The sequence below is a fragment of the Peromyscus eremicus genome, chromosome 5 (genome assembly GCF_949786415.1).
Source record: "Peromyscus eremicus chromosome 5, PerEre_H2_v1, whole genome shotgun sequence".
In the NCBI taxonomy this organism is placed as follows: domain Eukaryota; kingdom Metazoa; phylum Chordata; class Mammalia; order Rodentia; family Cricetidae; genus Peromyscus; species Peromyscus eremicus.
The window spans coordinates 136970737-136990988 of NC_081420.1; the positions used below are offsets into that span (position 1 = coordinate 136970737).

The 20252-nt window shown below is 39.6% G+C and overlaps 1 protein-coding gene across 7 annotated transcripts in view; it reads right to left on the minus strand.

Annotated features, from left to right (window-relative positions):
* Cnot1 (CCR4-NOT transcription complex subunit 1) overlaps positions 1–20252 on the minus strand; it is an 85161-nt gene that overhangs the window by 3337 nt on the left and 61572 nt on the right. For 4 of the 7 annotated variants that reach the window (XM_059264626.1, XM_059264624.1, XM_059264625.1 and 1 more), the window contains exons 32-46: positions 19126–19266; positions 18928–19032; positions 17968–18087; positions 15928–16119; positions 15287–15429; positions 14184–14292; positions 13923–14092; positions 13000–13252; positions 10049–10297; positions 8454–8617; positions 7984–8101; positions 6670–6771; positions 5113–5286; positions 2786–2935; positions 1744–1924 (exon numbers count right to left, since the gene is read on the minus strand). In XM_059264626.1, coding sequence (XP_059120609.1) covers positions 1744–1924; positions 2786–2935; positions 5113–5286; positions 6670–6771; positions 7984–8101; positions 8454–8617; positions 10049–10297; positions 13000–13252; positions 13923–14092; positions 14184–14292; positions 15287–15429; positions 15928–16119; positions 17968–18087; positions 18928–19032; positions 19126–19266 — 2371 coding nt within the window. The remainder of the gene's footprint in view (positions 1–1743; positions 1925–2785; positions 2936–5112; positions 5287–6669; positions 6772–7983; positions 8102–8453; positions 8618–10048; positions 10298–12999; positions 13253–13922; positions 14093–14183; positions 14293–15286; positions 15430–15927; positions 16120–17967; positions 18088–18927; positions 19033–19125; positions 19267–20252) is intronic. The other 3 variants (XM_059264628.1, XM_059264629.1, XM_059264627.1) reach the window with 1 other exon arrangement.

Here is a 20252-nt window from a genome sequence, read left to right on the forward strand (position 1 = left end):
ATCTCTGATCCTGGAACTGACCTGAATGCCTCTTCCCTGAAGACTAGCTTTCAAGGTACCAGAAGGCATCATGCAAGCTTCCAGAGGGAGGAACCCAGCAGTCCTACCCAGCTGTGATGCCTATGAACCACACCAGTGACCAGCATGGAACGATAGATATCCCTAAAGGTGCAGGAGTGGTACAAACACCTTGGTGGTAACCAACAGCTCTTCCATTGAACTTAAGACCCACTCAACAAGGGTAACCATGCCCGGTACTGGAAACCTAGCCAAGTACCCAGGGCTAGTGAAGTCATGGATCTTGGAGGAGAAGCTACAACACTACTGCACTAAACCAGCACAATCCCTAATTACACTCTAAATATCTGAAATAGTTGTCCACATACCCACAGTAAGTCTAATTCTAACCCTTCATCAAGGAAACTTATCTTTGCAACAGAAGCATTCACAACCAGTCAAAATGCTGAGTTGTGAAAGCAATGGCTGCATCTACAGAGTACTCCACGCCTAGAGCCAGGAGACACTGAACAAGAAGGAGGTGGAGAGACTGTAAGAGCCAAAGGATCAGAGAGTTTGCTGTGAGATCGTGCTTCCTAGGAATGTCAGGAACTACACTCAAAGTCTCACCAACTGCCTAAACACGACCTGACCAAGGACAACAGCAACAGACATGCCACAGTGGACAGGGAAAGTCCAGGAGCCCTCAGTCCTACACAAACAACTACAGGCAACAAAGGAAGGCTGAGAGTGGGAGAAATTGTCTTCCTAGGGAGGAGCAGTTTCTCCAAAACCAAATGGTCAGCCCTGAAAACACACACAGGTAACATTATACAGACTCAGCAGGTGATAAATATTTAAGACTACCTATGTAGTCTGAAGTAACCCAGTGGTTCTGCGTGAACCGCCCCACTCATGACACCATGGTGGCACACTGACAAAAGGCTGGACTCCGCTACGTCCAGTTGTCCTAGATCTGTGCAAAAGCAAGCAGTGAGCATAAAAAACTGTACAAAAGCAGCAGCATCAAGCGGTGAAAGTGAAGGAGTACTACTCAACCCTGACTGAAGAATGGACTGCTAAGTCCTCAAGATGAAGACATGTTACAGCAGACTGATACCAAACTATCAAACTCACCTCCTGGGGACAAAACTACCTGTCTTGTTAATACACTGACTATGCCAATAAATTGACATGGTTCACTCTCCCAAAAAAGGGGGGAGGGGGGAAGAATATATATCTATATACATACATGAATGCACTAACAATGACAAAGATGTCATGAATTTGAAAGACAACAAAATGAGCAGAGCTTAGTAAGCACCTAAGCTGGGGATAACTAAACATTGACCACCAAAAGAAATGAAGCTCAACCACTGTGATTTATATCGTACACTTCCTACAGTAACAGGAAGTTCTAGTCCTTCACTTTCTTATACATTTAATAACATGTTCTGCTCCCTGGCAAGTAGACATAATAAATGATAGAAAAGACAGGCTAATAAATAAACAATGTAGTATGAGCCTCTGTCGTAGGCTACTAAAAACATTTATTTTTACACATTTTACTGCAATCAGACATACCAACATATTTACTGACATAGGAGAGATTTGGGGCAATTTTCTTCACATTTTATGAAAAGAGCATTCATCAGTGTGGCTTAAAGAAATGTTCTGGATTCTTGTGATTTTCATCTGTGGCAAAGTACAGAGACCTGACAATGTAAACTGGCCAACTTCACTCACCCTCAGTGTCCAAGTCCACAGCCAGATTCTGGAAGATGTCCATGTGTGCTGAGTGGGTGATGGTGCTCATTGATGGCGTGCTGCCCTTGTTGTGGATGTGTGCGATGGCCTGAGTCCCTACATAGAGCACCAGTGCATTGATAAGCTGGAGGTTGTAGCGATTGCCAGGCTCGTTAGATACCTAAACAGGCAAAAGAGGAAACTTTACCAGAGAACTGACTAGTTTTCTTTTTTCCACAGACAGGATCTCACAATGTAGCTCTGGCTGGGCTCGAACTAAGAGATCCACCTGCCTCTGCCTCCCAGTGCTGAGATTAAAGGCGTGCGCTACTATTTCTCAATCCTTCTTAAGGCTCTCTAGAAGGGATGCATTCTTGATATTTTTTGTGATTTAAATAAAAGAAATCTGCTCAGCATTGTGAGCTGTACAAATGTACAGCTGCCCTAAGAGTGATTCAACCAGCAAATGTGAGTTCCTTTGGGAAACCAAATACTATCACTTTTCACACGATATAGCTACAAAATAAGATTTATCCATTCAAAACAAGCATAACCTCAATTATATACATTTGGAAAAAGAAGTTGTTGCATAGTGTGCTAACACTGGAAAGCCAATAACACTTCAAGTCACTCTATAAAGCAAATTTAACTGCAATCCCTTTATTTAGTAATGTCCTTTCCCTAGTAGTCTCATCTATAACTGGGTCAATGATAAAACATTAGCAAAGTATATAACCCAGTTAAGCTCACCCAATGAACAGGTATGACAATGTTTTGGTGTGTATATGGGGGTGGGTGTATTTCTGGGGATAAGGTCTTGCCACTGTAGTTCGGGTTGGCCACAAAACTCGTGATCTCTCTGCCTCAGTTTCCTCAGTACCAAAGAAACAGGTGTGCATTCCGCATCCAAATTCAACCATGTTTCTAAATGTATAAATCAGGTTGGAAATACTAACTGCAAAAATGAGATATACAATAGACAGTGCACACAAAGTGCCCTGTACAGAAGACTCAGCAGAGAACTTAAGTCAAACTAATTAACCTGTAGGTTACTGCGAAGATCCGACAGAAAAGTGACAGGAGATCGAGTTTTAAGATATGAATCCAAATCTTTTTTGAACTGAGGTGGCATCACTCCAGTGAAATTGGTGAGGATTCGAGGTGCAATGTTAATTTCACTCAACATGTCCACCTGTTAAATATCAAGAATCAGAATCAAGCACAGAAGTTAACAAATCATACCAAAGCAGAAGTGTTAGGACAGCTTTCTAAAACTATACACACACACAAGCAGACTGTGACTATTACATGTTAGACATTTCTCATTATTAGGAAAGAAATTAAAGAATATTTCTGTGAAGGTCTAATTTGCACTATTAATGAATTTCTTCCAAACTAAGATTTCTAATCAGTACAGAAGGAGACTCCACAACTCACCACCAAGAATTCCAGCCACCAAAAGAAGCCCCAGCCAAATAAGAGAATGTTATATGCTTTTTAAGATGTACTTGAAAGGGGCTTAAAAAAGAGCTGAGAGCAAATTAAAAAGGCTAATATTTCTAGCTATAAAGCAAAGGACAATCAGACTGCAACCCACAGATCCAGGGAGGCTACCTAGCAGGGGGGAACCTAGATGACTGACTGTGGCTTATAATAAGTTTTGGTTTTGCCCAATCACTGGGCAAGGTTTAGTGAAACATTTCACTATTAGGATAAGAATTTGTATCGTATCAAGCTGATGAAAGAATATGCTGGCTGTACTTTCAGGAGGGGAGGCTAAAATCTTTTTAGATTATGGATTAGCTTACAGAAAAATGTCTGCCATAAATCAAACAGTGAAGGAGAAGATGAATAGGAATCTCACACAACTTAAGTAAAACATAGCTCTCTGAACAGATGAAGATAGGTTTCTTCTGTATCCCAGAATCTAATCAATATTTATATGTATAATTCAGCTATTATTTGACTTAAAAGGGCTTATTGGGAAATGTTATCGTTTTTACTACTTTCTACAGAGAAAATATTTTCCAGTTTCAAATAACCCTGGACTCTTGAATTATAACCTATTTTATGTTCACGCTATTTGTGTATTATTTCTCCTTCAGTTATACATAAAATGTTTTCACATGTAAAAAATGACAAATACTATAGAATTGTATTACATGAACTATATAGAATATACAAATTCATAGAGACAGAAAGATTAGATGTTATCTCAAGATGGAGAAGAAAGAAAAATAGAGCAATGATTTCCTAAGTACAGAGTTTCTGGTTTATGTGATGGAAAAGCCCTACAAACGGACAGTAGTATCAGGACATAATATCATGAATGTAATAAATCAATAAATTAATGTAATTAATATCATAAAATATAGTTATTGCATGAATACTGCAGATGTAATCAACGAATACCACAAATGTAATGAATATCATGAATGTAATTAGTGAATATCATGAGTGTAATTAATATCTTGAATTCATGCCACTGAATTATGAACTTAAAAATGGTTATAATTGAAAAAAAAAAGCTAGTATTTATGTTAATGGTCGTATGATTTTTAAGTGGTTTCTTTCCTTAAAACAACTTAAACACATGCACATTGAAACCTGTAAACTATAGACACTGCAAAGACTAGTTTGTTCTTCAATTACGCAGCAAGGGACCAGCAATTGCCCAACATTTAGTCTGGGGTCCAATAATTATACCTCAATTTAATGTCAAAATTATGAGAGTCAGTAAGCAGAAAAATAGTATGAACCAATGTTCAGGGATAATATCACACCCATCAAGACTAATAACAATTAGCTACCCTAACAGAAGCATTACCTAAAGCCCACATGTGTTGGAGAGGGGGGCATTAAATACAGTGATTTTAAACAGGCTGATCAGAGAAAGGGCTGAAATATTAAAATAAAAAATAAAAAAAAAGCCGGGTGGTGGCAGCGCACGCCTTTAATCCCAGCACTTGGGAGGCAGAGCCAGGCGGATCTCTGTGAGTTCGAGGCCAGCCTGGGCTACCAAGTGAGTTCCAGGAAAGGCGCAAAAGCTACACAGAGAAACCCTGTCTCGAAAAACCAAAAAAAAAAAATAAAAAAAAAAAAAAAACCCCAAAACAAAAAAACCCACACCCTTCCTTTAGGAGCTGCAAAGATAGCCCAGTGGTTAAGAACACTGCTTTTCTTGCAGAGGACCTAATTTCAGTTCCCATTACCTACATGGCAGCTCACAATCTCTGACTCTACTTCAAGGGGTCCACTTCCGGGCCTCTATAGACATGCACATGGTACACATAAACTCTCACACACACATATACATAGATTAGAACTAAAATTGAAAAGAAAAAAAAGCAAAACATGTTAAAACTTTACCTTCAGATTAGGAGTGAATGGGTCTGGGAGCCTCATATTTCTTGGGAAGGCACTCAGGATCAAATTTCTTAACTGGATACAATTAGGAGGGATCACATCACAGAACCCATAATGGTAATCACAAAGGAACTCTGGGAAATCATGCAAAAGAACTAGCAGCACTCTTAGAGTACCCTACATAAAAAGGAAAAATGTTCCACACTAAGAAAGCAGTATTTTTTCCTCTATCATGAATTTTAACTCAGGTCAAAAATGCCAAAAGTGCATGTTAGTAACATAAACAAACATACAAAAAATCTATAGGCTTTAATCAACAAATATAGTTAAGATTATAAAAATAATTACAAGTAGAAGCTGAAACCATGAAAAATTAGCTTTGAGGCCGGGCGGTGGTGGCGCACGCCTTTAATCCCAGCACTCGGGAGGCAGAGGCAGGCGGATCTCTGTGAGTTCGAGGCCAGCCTGGTCTACAAAGCGAGTTCCAGGAAAGGCGCAAAGTTACACAGAGAAACCCTGTCTCGAAAAGAAAAATTAGCTTTGGGAGCTGGAGCCTTAAATAAAGTGCAACAATATATTCTGCACAAAAACAATACAATGATGCAGCATCTATCCTCAGAAGCTAGAAAGAGAACAAAATCTAGCAAAGTTTAAAGGGAGTGGGGACGGGACATACATCAACTGAAAATGGGGTGAGGTCAAAGCTAGCTTTTGCTAGTTCTTGAGAAGTTTAGGAAATTCAACAATTCTGATACACAGGTGGCAAGAACTCCTTAGCAACCTGAGATAGCCTACTATATGTAAGAAGGCCCTAAGTTTGATCCCCAGTGCCACAGAAAAGCAATTAAAACTCCAAAATGCGAACAATCCCAGGGGAACACGGGCAAACTACTGGAAGGAACATCACAGAAAGGGTACATTCATACACGAAAATCTCATTAAGAAATCATTAAAGTCATCAGGTGGTACATGCCTTTAATTCCAGCACGAGAGACAGGAGGATCTCTAAGTTTTAGGGAAACTAGGGCTAAATAATGAGGCTCTGCCTCAAGAAATAAGCATCTCTGGAGAGATAGCTCAGCAGTTAAGAACACCTGCTGCTCTCGCAGAGGACCAGGGTTTGATTCCCAGCACCCACACGGCGGCTCACAACCTGTTGGAGCCAGGGGCTCCAACACCCTCTTCTGCACTCCTAGAGCCCCAGTAACACACGTGCTGCATATACATGCATGTATGCAGGCAAAAGTCATACAATAAATCTAAGGAAAAATGTTAAAAAAAAACAAACATAAAAAAAAAACATTAAGGAAATAAAAGTTAAATTCCCAGTGAGACTGTACCAATTGTTAAACTGGTTGGGGGGGTGGGGGGAAGCAGAGGAGATTTATATAAAGGATGGGGGAAAACCAACTTTCCACCAAAACCCTAAACTGAGAGAGGCACTTCTAACACTGGAGTATCCTTACACAGGGCCTCTGAGCATCCTGTGTTCTGTAAAAGCTTAATAACGACAGACCACATTAAAAAAAAAATTCAGTTATTTGTAAATAAAAAAATTACCTTGTAGAGGATTTGCATAGGTTTAGTGAGTTCCACATTTCTAAGGAAAGGCGCTAAATACTTGAATAAATCAATCAACAGCTGTGCATACATAGGCCACCCCTAAAAGAAAGAAACGTATATGAGTTGTAGTGACATGTAGAAGTTGTTCAGCTACCAAAAAGTTGCCCAAGTCACTACACTGTGTTAAATGGAGAACACTGATGTGTCAGGACCTCTCACAGTATTAGCTCAGTGTGGTGGGGAACACATGTCTGTAACTCTCATACACAGGAACACAAACATTCAACAAAATAAAAAGACTAAGTATTAAGGTAATGGATGATGTTTTCTGGAATAAGAGGATCCCAGAGACTGTGGGCCGTATTTATCTTTGTGCCTGCAAGAAAACTAAGAGAGTCGGGCTGTGGAGGCACACGCCTTTAATCCCAGCACTTGGGAGGCAGTCAGGCGAATCTCTGTGAGTTCGAGGCCAGCCTGGTCTACAGAGCAAGATCCAGGACAGGCACCAAAACTACACAGAGAAGCCCTGTCTCAAAAAACAAACAAACAAACAAACAAACAAACAAACAAAACAAAACAAAAACCTAACTAAGAGAAAGGAGACCACCTTGAGAAAATTTAATTTCAGATAAAATACCAAATCAACTGCAGGCTGGTTTCTATAATTCCTTCTTTCAAGTTCTGGATCTCAACTATTTCTTTTCTTATTCCCAACTCCTAGTAAATAACCTTGCTGAATTTACAGCATCAATTCTATACTTTCAGCCAAAAGTGGCCTGCTTACTATGTATGTCCCAACCATACCAATTATATTTCATCTTCTTGTGTGCACACCATGCATGTATCTGTGTGCCTTGGTTTGCACATGGAAATCACAGGACAAAACCAAGTTCATTAAGTCATTATTTTACTTTCTTGCCCAGTTTACTTCAACACATAGTAGTTACATTTCCTTCTGGTCTCAAGGGCCAAATGAAGGTACTATATGTAGTACTCTTTTGCCATTTAATTGCAAAATGAGAAACTTCTCATATTAAGTATTGTTAACAATGCAAAGCAGTAAGAGACCAAAAGAGACGGTTCATAACAAAGCTAGAGAAGTATATCTGGTCACCCAAGAAAGCCTTTAGATGTAGTCAAGTACTTGATATGCCTCTTTACATGCTGTGACGGGACATTTAATAATTACCAAGTAACACACTTGGAAAAATTAAACTACTACTAAGTAACTAATAGAAATCGACACAAACAGTGCTAGTAAGCCCCAGGTAGTTACAGGCTTCATCTGTAGGAGATAAACTGCAGCCACACCTTCTGCTGTGGCGTATGAGCCAACATTCTTGCAATAAAGATCCGATGGGAGATCAATTCAAGCCAAGCATATACAAAGCCAGGAGCTTTGGTAGGCCTTAAGATGTGGAATGTATTGCTGAAAGAAAAATTTCAGAAGCTCAAACTTAAATATAGTAAACACATGAATGTAGACAACATGCAAGTTACTTTACAAAAAACCAATTTGTTCCCAAACATACCAATGTTCTACCTGATTTTTACTACACTAAACCAATAAATAGTCCTTAAATCTTAGCAAGGCACACTGCACAGCCTGTGCTACCTAGTGAGAACCACCATCAAAAAACAAAGACTAACAATCAAGTTGAGTGTGGGGGCACATGCCTGTAATTCCAGCCTCAGCAGCATAGGAACTCTGGAGGGCAATCTGAGTTCTAAGACACTGTCAAACAACAATAAATGGAAATCTCTACTAACCCACCACTCACCAGAAAGCTGTAAGAGTCTGGAAATTAATGGTTTCCAACACATGCTCAGGTGCATTGAGCTCCAACAGCAGCATAATAAAAATCCTATGGTAGGGAAGCTGCTGAAATTCACTCTGCCGCACATCATGATCCTGTAGGAGAACTCCCACTACTATACCGAGAACCTAGACAGAATACACAGATTATAGCTCATCAGTCACAGACATAAACCACCTGGTGCTTTCAATTTATGATTTTTAATTTTACTTATTTATTTAGGTTGGTTTTTCGAGACAGGGTTTCTCTGTGTGTTCCTGGCTGTCTTGGAACTCACTGTGTAGATCAGGCTGCCCTCAAACACACAGAAATCTGCCTGCCTCTGCCTCCCAAGTGATGGGATTAAAGGTGGGTGTCACCACCGCCAGCTAAATCATAACTCTTTTATCTTTCTTGTATTCTTGAATTGAACCTAGGCCCTCACAAACACTAGGTAAGTATTCTATCACTTGAGTGCTATCTTCAGGCTTTTCTTTACTTTTGCGACAAGGTCTCACTAAGATGCCCAAAAGTAGACTTTGAACTTGCAAGCTTCATTTTGTGATGTTCTGGCCTCAACCAATCTTCCAAATACTTACAAGACTGCACCAAAGGACAAGCTTACCCTGCACTCTATCAACAATGAAGGAAAAGATACATGCTACTTGAACACAAATTTCTATGCTGGCAGTCAAAGGGACATTTGTTTGACTTTGAATTTGATTATCATTGGACCAATATTGAAAACTTCTATATTCTCCACAAATGCCACTGATTTTTCTAAAGCTATAGAAACCTGGATGTCTCTCTCATTTCATCATATTGAAATCCAACAATGTTAAATCTTCTAATGTGACTTAATGTCAACAAGGAGAAAATGGTTTTCACCTTCTCTTGACATGAAGTAGGTCTGCATTCCACTCAGTATGCACACCGATCAGTGTGTGTGTGGGGGGGGGGGGGGGGGGGACCTACTTGTATTTCTCCAAGAGCACAATCTACGGTCAAGGTTTACCCATTCTTGCACTAGTTTAATATTCAACTTTTTAAGAATCCCACTGTACAAATCAGGTCAGTAATAAATGTCACTCCTGGCACTGGTCTCGCCATCCAGACACAATTGGGGGTGGGAAGATGCCACATACCTGCTCCTCATGGGATCATCACCATCATCATCAAAGCACCAACACACCAAAATACATTATGATTCTCTCACTTTTTAATTCTGTTAAACACTATTTTCTCTTAACTATGGTGGATATTATTATCCTATATTTCATTTTTGGATGGAAAAAAGATACTACAAAAGGTTTTGGGGGCTGGGGGTGATGATGCATGCCCCTTAATCACAACACTTGGAAGGCAGAGGCAGGGAGACTGAAGTTTGAGGCCAGCCTTGTCTACATAATGACAGCCAGCCAGGGTTACACAGTGAGACCCTGTCTCAAACAATAACAAAGGGTGTGTGGTGTTTCTGTGTGTGTGTGTCTGGGGGTGGGGTGGGGGAACGACACACAATACAATGGAGCAGAAAAAAAGAACACAAAAATCTAAGGGTCAAGAAAGGACTCCAGACAGACCTTGTTCAGCAGATTGATCTTTGTGACAGTGTTGGTGGCCTCCCCAGAGTGCTTCACCAACAGTGCAATGAGGCGGACAAAGGCATCGAGGTTGTGATAGCACTTGGCTCGGATCATGGTGGGATTGGCAGCAGGATTGTGCTGCTGCTCCGCTTGAGCACGGTAACTGATTTCAACACACATTTCAGTGCAAAGACGAAAAAACCTTGTTATGAGGTCATCGGTCTTAAGTATTCCTTGTTGGTGCATCTGCAGTGGGAACAAGCAACCAGTGCGGTGAGTCTACACTCAAAATAATCACTTTACATGTCAGCTCTCAAACAGCCACACGCTAGCTTATTTCCACTTCTAATTCTTACTCTGTCAAAAGATGCCATCAGAAAAATGACTCCCCTATTATTAAGGAGCCATGGCAGAGTTCTTTCCAGTTTTAATTCATGGAGAAGACTGAACAAAGAGATACCGTTAAGCTTGAACAAGAGGGTATCTACAAATAATCTGGAAAATTATATAAATAAAGCTAACTTTTAGAAACTCTCAAGGTGTTAATATATTGTTCTCCCAGGGAGACTCAGTTGCTTGTACATTTAACTTCACATAGTAACACTTCTCAGACACCCGCCTCTTATTTAACCAGTGGCAAAGCTTTTGAAACTCCAGCCATCTGCAGAGAAATCATTAATTTATTGAATAAATACTCAAAATTATGTTATTTAAATGTAATGATCTTTTATACTGTTATAATTACTGGAAAAGGCGAGTTTCAGATCAGGCAGGGCTACATAGCAACACTGTCTCAATAAATAAATAAATAAATAAAATTTAAAAAAGAAAAAGAAAGCAACAGGGGAAGTAACGTTGAAGCAGCAGAACTATGGGGTGAGTGCTTACTAAACAATCTAAGACCCAATTGGGGGGCAGGAGTGTCCTATAAGGTCATCTTGAAAATCTTAAACTATTATCTTGATAAACAACAGAACAGCTAAACAGGTTGAATTATAAAAACAATGTACCCAAGCCAAGACGGGAGGCCAACAAAAGGATCTTATTCCACACTGAAATGTGAAAACTTTGCAGTGAAAGAAAGAACATGTGCATGGAAAAGCACAAGAAGTAAAAAGAAATTCCCCAGAAGGTCTACTGCAGCATCTCCCCAAGAGAAACAGGTGACAGCAAACGAGAAGCTAGACAAGAACCACATCCATAACCACGACACAGCAATGCCACAAACTCCCACGCATTTGAATTTCTTCCAATGGAATGAGAAATCAAACTATAAACATAAGATGACAGCTTTTCAATGGACCTATGTTTTAGAATTTCCTGGATTCTTTTAGCGAAAAAATTTACATGACATAGTTTACTAGTCTCATTCATGGTGAAAAGTGAATTCAATTCTTAACAAGTTCACTTAATTGTCAGGTATTTAAAAACAGAACTAATTAATCTTTCTTTGGCAAACAACCAACTTTTGGTTTCAATTTGAGGAAACAAAAAAAAAAGTCAAGTGTTATAGTTTACTGAATAATATTGTATAGTTTTATTAAAGAAATTCTAAGGCCAGTTCAAGAAAGTACTTTTCCTGACAAGTTCTAGGAAACTAATTCCTCCTCTTTGTTCCCACATCACTGAAAACAGCCAGTAATGAACAAAAACAGAATACAAAATGGACCATGACTATTTTTTTCCAGTTTACTCTGTAAACTGCTTATTTTTTTAAATATTTACTTTTATTATGTTTGAGTGCTCACGCATGCTTGTTGGTGTGCACTTCTGTTCAATGGTGCAGATGTGTGCACATGAGTGCAGATGTCTGACAAGACCAGAGATGTGACGTGTCCCTGGAGCTGGAGTTAGCTACCCAATGTCAGCACAAGGAACTAAATTTCAGTCCTCTGCAAGAACAGTACAAAGTATGTGCTCTGAACTGCCTAGTCATCTCTCCAGCCCACCAAAACCACTTAATTCGCCATGGACTCATATATTTGGATGCTTAGTACTATTTGAGAAGGATTAGAGGTTTGGCCTTGTTGGAGGAGGTGTGTCACTAGGGGTGGGCTCTTTTTTTTTTTTTTTTTTTTTGAGACAGTGTTGCAGGATGGCACTGCTGCTCCCATTTCAAAAGTCTATGCCAGGCCCAGGATGTCTCTCTCAGCTACTGCTCCACCAGTGCCATGCATGCCACCATACTCCAACATCTGTAAGCAAGCTCCCAATTAACTGCTTTAATTTCTAAGAGTTGCCTTAGTTGTCTGTCTCTTATTAAGACAATTGATAAGCCTGATTTTTAGAAAGCAGCTCCATTTCCAACACTTTCAAACTTCAATTTGCATCAGATTCAATAAATATATTAGAAAAAAATAATAAAAACTCTATGACTAAATAGGGATTTGTTGTATCTTGTTTTTAAAATGTGCTAGCTGGGTGTGGTGGCACAGGCCTTTAATCCCAGCACTTGGGAGGCAGAAGCAGGGGGATCTCTGTAAGTTCAAAGCTATCCTGCTCTACAGAGTAAGTTCTAGGATAGCCAAGGTTACACACAGAAACTCTGTCTCGTAAAACCATACCCACAGAGAGAGTGAGAGTGAGATAGAGACAGACAGACAGACACACACACGATATTCTAAAATTTTAATGTATTGGCTCAAAATCCATCCCTGGTGACTATTAGTAAAATAATATTTTGTAGCTCATTATTCATTTTCTAACCCACCACACATTGTAGCTATGACAACTAGAATGGGATAAATAGGACTAAAGGAGTAGGAATGCTGTATTTACAGTAGCTATGATCAATAGTGAGGAAATACACAAAGGCCATATTAATTTAACAGAGTACGGTCGTGATATTTTTGTTTGCATGAATATGGAGATAATTCTGACCACAGGTATACAATACTGAACTTTAATATTGGAGTTATCACACCCTACTTATGTTGAATAAAAAGCACCTTTCTTTCCAAAAGCTCTACCTGTCCAACAAACGCAGAGAAAGCTTTGGTACTGTCACGGCCAGCTGCTGCTGAATGGTATAGATTCACCCATTCCCTCAGAAGATACTCTGCCTTCTCCCTCAGGCCTGGAGGGTCATCATATTCTGAGGCTTGAGAGATCCCAGAATGCATCATAAAGTTAGGGCCTCCATGAGCACGATCAATCATTGCTTCATAGTTGGATCGCACTACTTCCATCAGCTGGGGTAATCTAGTATGATAAATTCAGATTGAAAATCAGTTAACCCACTGTTCTTTATTTTATAGATACACAACTGGACCATTTATCAGAACTTGGGAAACTCAGGTACACTAGGCTGGCTGGTCAATGAGTCCTAAGACCTGCCTGTCTCTGCCTCCCCAGTGCTGACCTTACCAGTGTGCACAGCTACACTTTGCTTTGTGTCGTGTACATTCCTGCGTGTAAACATGAATGCATGTGCACATTCTTGTGGAGGCTGGAGGACAACCTTCGGTTATTATTGCTGCAGGATTTGTCCATGTTTTTTGAGAAAGTTTCTTACTGGGACCTGGACTTGCTGATTAGGTTATACCACCTTTATGTCTAGCCCAGAATTCCAAGTGTGTATCAATACACTTTGCTTTAAGGTTGGGAGTTTCCTAGGGACTGGACTTAGATCTTCCTGCAAGCATTTCACTGACTGAAATTGATCTCCAAGTGCCCACTCATCAATCACTGTATACACAGCTCTGTTATCAAGAAGGCAAGTGATTAAGCATTCACACTTTCAGGACATTAGGCCTAATTAAAATTATGTTTTAGGTGAAACAATCACAAAATAATGTTAGTGTGTACATTAATTTCTAAAGCTCTTAGAGACCGCTGAGTGCACAAGGAAAGCAAAGCATTTCATTCTTACCCTTCTGGAGCATTGCCTCTGGAATGAGCATTAATCCTCATTAGGGTTTCAATGGTATGGAATAGATCTGCCTCAGTAATATGGGCAACACTCCTTTCATCCACCAGCAGAATTTTTACCAATTGCATAGCAAACGCCACGGCCATGTAGTTTAAGCCATTCTCCATTGACTGGCAACACAGCAAATTTGAGAGAGATAACAATTAAAATAAAAGCACTCCCTAAATCCTTTAGTCCACTCAAGTTAAATTTCTTCCATACCTGAGCGAGATGAAGATCATATTGCTGCATGTTAACCAAATGATTTCGAATTAACAACTCCACAGCTTCTACATTATATTTATATTCATCTCGACATTCAATTAGGCACCTAAAAAAGACAGTATTTTACCCATACTAACCATATTGGCAATGTGTTCTACACAAAGATGTCTTAAGCAACAACTGCAAAAACCAAACAAAAAACCCACACAAAAAAAACAAAACAAAACAAAAACAAGACCACCAAAACAAAACAAAAAACCCAACAACTAGCCAACTAACTAAAAGAGTAAAAGCAGGCTAGGGATATTGAAATACAACCTAGGCTTAGCACTTGTGAGGTACTCAGTAAATAGCTCCAGCCAATGCAATCAAGTCTTAATGTTAAGACAGCTGAGGTGAGCCAGGCAGCAGTGGCGCAGCCTTTAATCCCAGCACTCAGGAGGCAGAGCCAGGTGGATCTCTGTGAGTTCAAGGCCAGCCTGGTCCACAGAGTGAGATCTAGGACAGGCACCTAAACTACACAGAGAAACCTTGCCTCAAAAAACAAACAAACAAACAAAAAGACAGCCCAGGCTTTGCTTTCAAATTTTGGAAAGTAGGAGGGATTTCATTCAAGGCACTAAAGTATTTACCATGAATGCTACTAATTGTGAAATGAAAACACATGACCTAAAATGTATTCCTGAAAGGCACATACTGGAACCACTCAACAATTCTTACCCCTTAGAATCAGGAAACTGAAAGCCCCATTTATCTTGTAGGCAAAAGAAAAACATCTAGAAATAAATAGGCTATGTATATTAAAAGCCAGTCCATGGGGCTTATAGATGGCTCAGTGGTTTAGAATACTTTTTGTTCTTGCAAAAGACCCAGGTTCAATTATCCAGCACCCACACGGTGGCTCACAAATCACCCTTCATGCCAATTTCAGGGGCTCTGGAGTCCTCTGCAGTCACCAGGCACACACATAGTAGTACACATGCAAGCATGCAATGCATAATGCATGCAAGCAAAACATTCATGTACGTAAAATAAAAATTAAAAACCTAAAATAATGATAAAATTAGCCCAGTAATGATTGGTTTACTAAGGTTACCCACCTTGTGATCTGTTTGTTGCACCATGGTGATCCGTATGCCCTGCCATCCTGCAAAGCTTTTAGTACCAAGAGGTGGCACTCCCTGTATCGCAGCAATAGGTCAGCATCAGCACCACTTGTGGCATCTAATAAACCCTCTACAGCCTATGAACAGAAGAAAGTATTCACAACCATGGAAAATACAGGACTCAACTAACTAACTATGCAAGCTGGAAATCAAACACAAACAATTACATAATTTCTGAAGCTTCAAAATTCTTATCTCCACTCTCAACTTCCATCTAGTTTAAACTTAATCATTATTATTTGCTGTCTTAAGTCTCTATGCAGTCAAAAGTTTTTAAGGTCTTCCTAATCTAACATGCCCATTCCCCAAACACTTCTATCAATTTACTTAAAATCAAAAGGTATGTCTTCTTATAGTTTTTCCATTCATCATACTTCCAAGAAAATATTACCATATGGAAAAGATGTCCCACCTAGCCACTTCTAACTGCCATAACTACATTCTACAGCGCTGAGGAGTGTCAACAAAACTTGGTTTATATTAATCTTTAAAACTCAATTCCAAGAATACAGATTTAGGTACAGGTCAAAGTCTATAAACCTAGTTGTTTCTACAAGCAATAGCTTAAAACAAACCTTCTGCAGTAATCCAAGAGCAGCTATCGCATCTCGAGAATTCCGAGACAACACTACAACCTCTAAGAGGCTTCGGAGAGCTTGGGCTTGAGGATTCATGGCCAAAGTTGGTGGAATGGCATGTAGGTGCTGCTCCAGCTCTGTAATACACTTATCATAAATCTGAGCTACATCATCTGTTGCCCAAGCTTGCTGTTTTAGAAAAAGAAATAACCAGAGATAAGCAAACATTTTTAAGGTTGTTCACTAACACAATGTACCAATGAAATAGAAGTCAGTCCTTGGCATATTTCTCCAGCTTATGTTTTTCATTCAAATACACAAGCCCCTTCCTGATCTATTCAGTCTTTGTATTCTAAGTGGGGGTAATGCAAGGCTGGAGCAGAGATGTTTCAGAGTGCAAAGCATAGATAGCACTGACATAATTAAGTGACCAGAGAATATAATATCATTAATGCAAAAGACTGATCACAGCACGTGTGTCATCCAGTAAGCGTTCTGCAACTTCAAAGTCTTCCAAGTTATAATGCATGTGACTGGACAGAGGAAAAATACAGCATCACTGTTCTTTTCCTTTTTTCATCTTTCAAAACAGGGTTTCCCTGTGTGACTGTCCTGAACTCGCTTTATATACCAGACAGGCTCTCTAACTCAGAGATTGGCCTACCTCTGCTTCAAAAGTGCTGAGATTAAAGGCATGCATGCAACACCAGGCCCAGCAATGTGCTTTTCCTATTAAAAACATACTACTGGCCTGGAAAAGATAGCCTAGTGTATCAAGAGCCTGCCCTGCAACCACGAAGACCTGAGTTCAAATCTCTAGAAGCCTGTAAAGATGGGTGCAGTAGCATGTGTCTGTAATCCTAGGGTTCTGTTAAAGGGAGGGAAAAGCAGGAGTGGTCATGGAAGCACACTTCCTCCAAGGCTCAGAGAATATTTAAACGGGGTTTAATATTTAATTTTTATATATTTATATAAATATTTAAATAATAAGAGTTTAAGAGGCAGATTTTTAACAAGTGTGCTACAAAAGTCTTTTGGATATGATAAGAAGTCACAGAGGCTCTGGTCACAGGCACAAGATGGAGCTCATCAACATTACTGCACCACGGATGGGAGAGAAGTACATGGGGCCCCTCCCCTACTTAATGGCTCTGGGGAGAGGGAACAGCTGTTCTTTAGGGGTGTAGTTGATATTGCCTGATCCAGTGAAAACTCTACCCATACCCATGCAAACATGCAAGCCCCCCTTCTTAAATTAAGTGGGTCATTTACTTATTTTGTGAGAATGTGGATGTATGTGGAGGTCAGAAACTAATTTGTGGGAATCTGTTTTCTCTATCCTGAGGAAAATGCAGGTTTTCAAGTTTGTTGGCAAGTGCCTTATTACACCACTGAGCCATTTCTCTGGCCCATCAGCAGGTTATTTAAAATAAATAAATAGAAAAGAGGTATGAAAGTGGGGAGATTGGGAGGAAATTCAGCTCCAGAGGAAATAGAGGAAGATAAATGGGGGCACAATAGAGGTGAATATGCTCCAAATATTCACATGCATGAAATTAATAATGAATACATTTTCAATTATTTTAAAAAAGAGAAGAGAGCATTCAGAAAACACATACTCAGTACAGGCACTTTATATCATTCTTTCTAAAAGAGAAAAGAAAACTAACAGAAACAAAGAAGGCAACAGGTCACAACTTCTCAAGGGGGAAAATGGTTTCCTGATATTTTCAACTTCTGTTAAATCTCTTGCACAATTTTAGAAACTCTCCCTTCAAATGTAATTAAATATAAAATAAACAAACAAATTACAAAGGAAATCAAGAGTTAAGATATTCTGAGCTAAATAATAACAGTTAAGCTAATGCCACAATTTAGTACAATGCCTATATGCCACGCTGACTTAACAAAGATCATCTAGAACTCAAGTGCTCCATTCCCTTATACCCGGTAACAAGCTCCCAAGCAGAAAATGATACATTTTAAAATTATATTTCATACTATAAACACTTAATTTAATCCAAGTGAGGTATTTACCTTCATGGGCTGAGCTAAAAATCCTGTAGGCTGACTTAAGTCATTTGTAGGTAAGAAGCCAGGCACATTTCGTGCAAACTCTTCATAAACAGCTAGCTGCTTTGGGTCCACACCGCCAACCTTAGGAGAAGAAAGTCTTTTTTGGTAGAATCCACTCCACAATCAAAAGACACTTATTTTTACTTTTTATTTTGGATTGGAGAGAGTTGAGACAGGGTCTCTCTATATAGAACTAGAATTCACTATGTAGACGGGGCAGGCTGGCCTCCAACTGAGAATTAATCCTCTGCTAGAATTAAAGGCATGTGCCACCATGCCCAGCTGAAACTTTTTTTTTTGAAAGTTTGCATTAGGAGTTTGATAAAACCATTAATATAACATGCCAGCATTCATGCCCATAGGCCATACAGAAGATGTTTCCTCATTTTCCTGGTAGAGTCACTGTCACTTAAAGTCATTAGCAATTGGTTCACAGAGCAACATGTGTTGGCACACCTGCAATCCCAGTACTTGAGAAGCAGAGATCAGATGCTTACAATACTAAAACGGTCTGGGCTGTATATGGAAGCCCCATCTCAACAATAATCACTAAGAAATCCCTCAGGTGGGACTGTGCCATCCAATTTTCCCTTGATGCTGTATTAGACCCTCACCATCATGTTGGGACCAAAAAGGAACTATCAATAAAAGGATTAATACCAGAAAATGTGAAAAACCAAGCCCATGTTGGGAAACAAAAACTAAGACGTATATGAACTTTTTATACCAACACTGAGCAACTCTGGGGATGAGAAGAAGTTCCATACCTGCTCCAGGAAATTTTAAAGTGAAATGCTACTAGAGATGCTTTCTTCAGAAGCAGTATTTAGACACACTCCCCTAGTTCTGAGGAGGCACTCATGCAACAGTAACAGAGAGAAAGCAAAGGTGAAGCAAGGAGACAAGAGCCTCAATTCTCACTTTCAGCCTGATCTGCTCTGGCATCCGTTCTGCTTGGTATGTTAACACAACAGGATCACAGTATCTCCGTCCCTCCTGCCGAGCATGTTTTCTCAGCTCAAATTCCTACAAACAAAAAAAGTCACTGAGGTTCTTGTTATGAGACACATCCTCAAACGGAAAGAAATCACAACGGTAAGACAGATGCTAAACACTTACAGTCGCCAATCTCTTGTCCATCTCCGGGCCTGCTTTCTCCACTGCAGTCTTCTGAATAAAACAACAAGCTAACTCACAGTTGTCCTGAGCTAACTGAGCAGCAGCCTGATCCATCATTTCCCTTTGTTGTGGAGATGCAGTCTATTGAGAACACAAAACAAAAGAAAAAAGTAATCTTAAAATGTACTGCAGGGCCGGGCAGTGGTGGCCCATGCTCTTAATCCCAGCACTTGGGAGGCAGCGGCACACGGATCTCCGTGAGTTCGAGGCCAGCCTGGTCTCCAAAGCGAGTTCCAGGAAAGGCACAAATCTACACAGAGAAACCCTGTCTCGAAAAAAAGTACTGCAGGAAACACAATACAATCAACAGTTCGTTCCAAGTTCTGGTACTACTTATGTATCAGCCACTACCTACAAATATATGCAATTCATTCACCTGTGAGATAAAAATACTTTTAAACATTTTATCAATTTGTGGTTAACACACTAAACAATATTGTAACAATAAAGAAACAAGAATTCCTAAATCTGATACCTGAGACTTGAAAGAGTAACTTGAAGAGACAATGTATGGTGACTATATATACAAAGTAACTTTAAATCACTTTATAATGCTCTACTCCAACTACTGGAATTTAATTCACCTATAACAATCTAGATTGTTTACTGTTTCTTAAAAATAAATAAATAAATAAACAAACAAATGTTCAGCCAGACGGGTGACACATGCTTTGATCCCAGAACTGAAGAGGCAGAAGCAGGTGGATCTCTATAAAGGCAAGGCTGGTCTCTCTCTCTATAAGCTTCAGGACAGCCAAGGCTATATGTGATCATGAGCCTGTCCAAAGAATCTTCCTTTAAGAAAATACTTGGGTAATGAGTATCTGCTAAATACCGCTGAGCACACAACTATGTACAAAAAAAACCAAAAACAGAAACAAATGTGATCCTTGGCTTGACACAACTTGTAATCTCAGACCAGGAGCTGAAGTGTACTTCAGTGCTAAAGTGTGCCCTAACATGAAAACGGCTATGGATTCCACCAAGAGGGGAAGAGGAAGACGTTTAAAAAGAAAAAAAAATTGGTTATTTTAGGATAAAGTAGTAACAGTCAACGCCACAGGCAA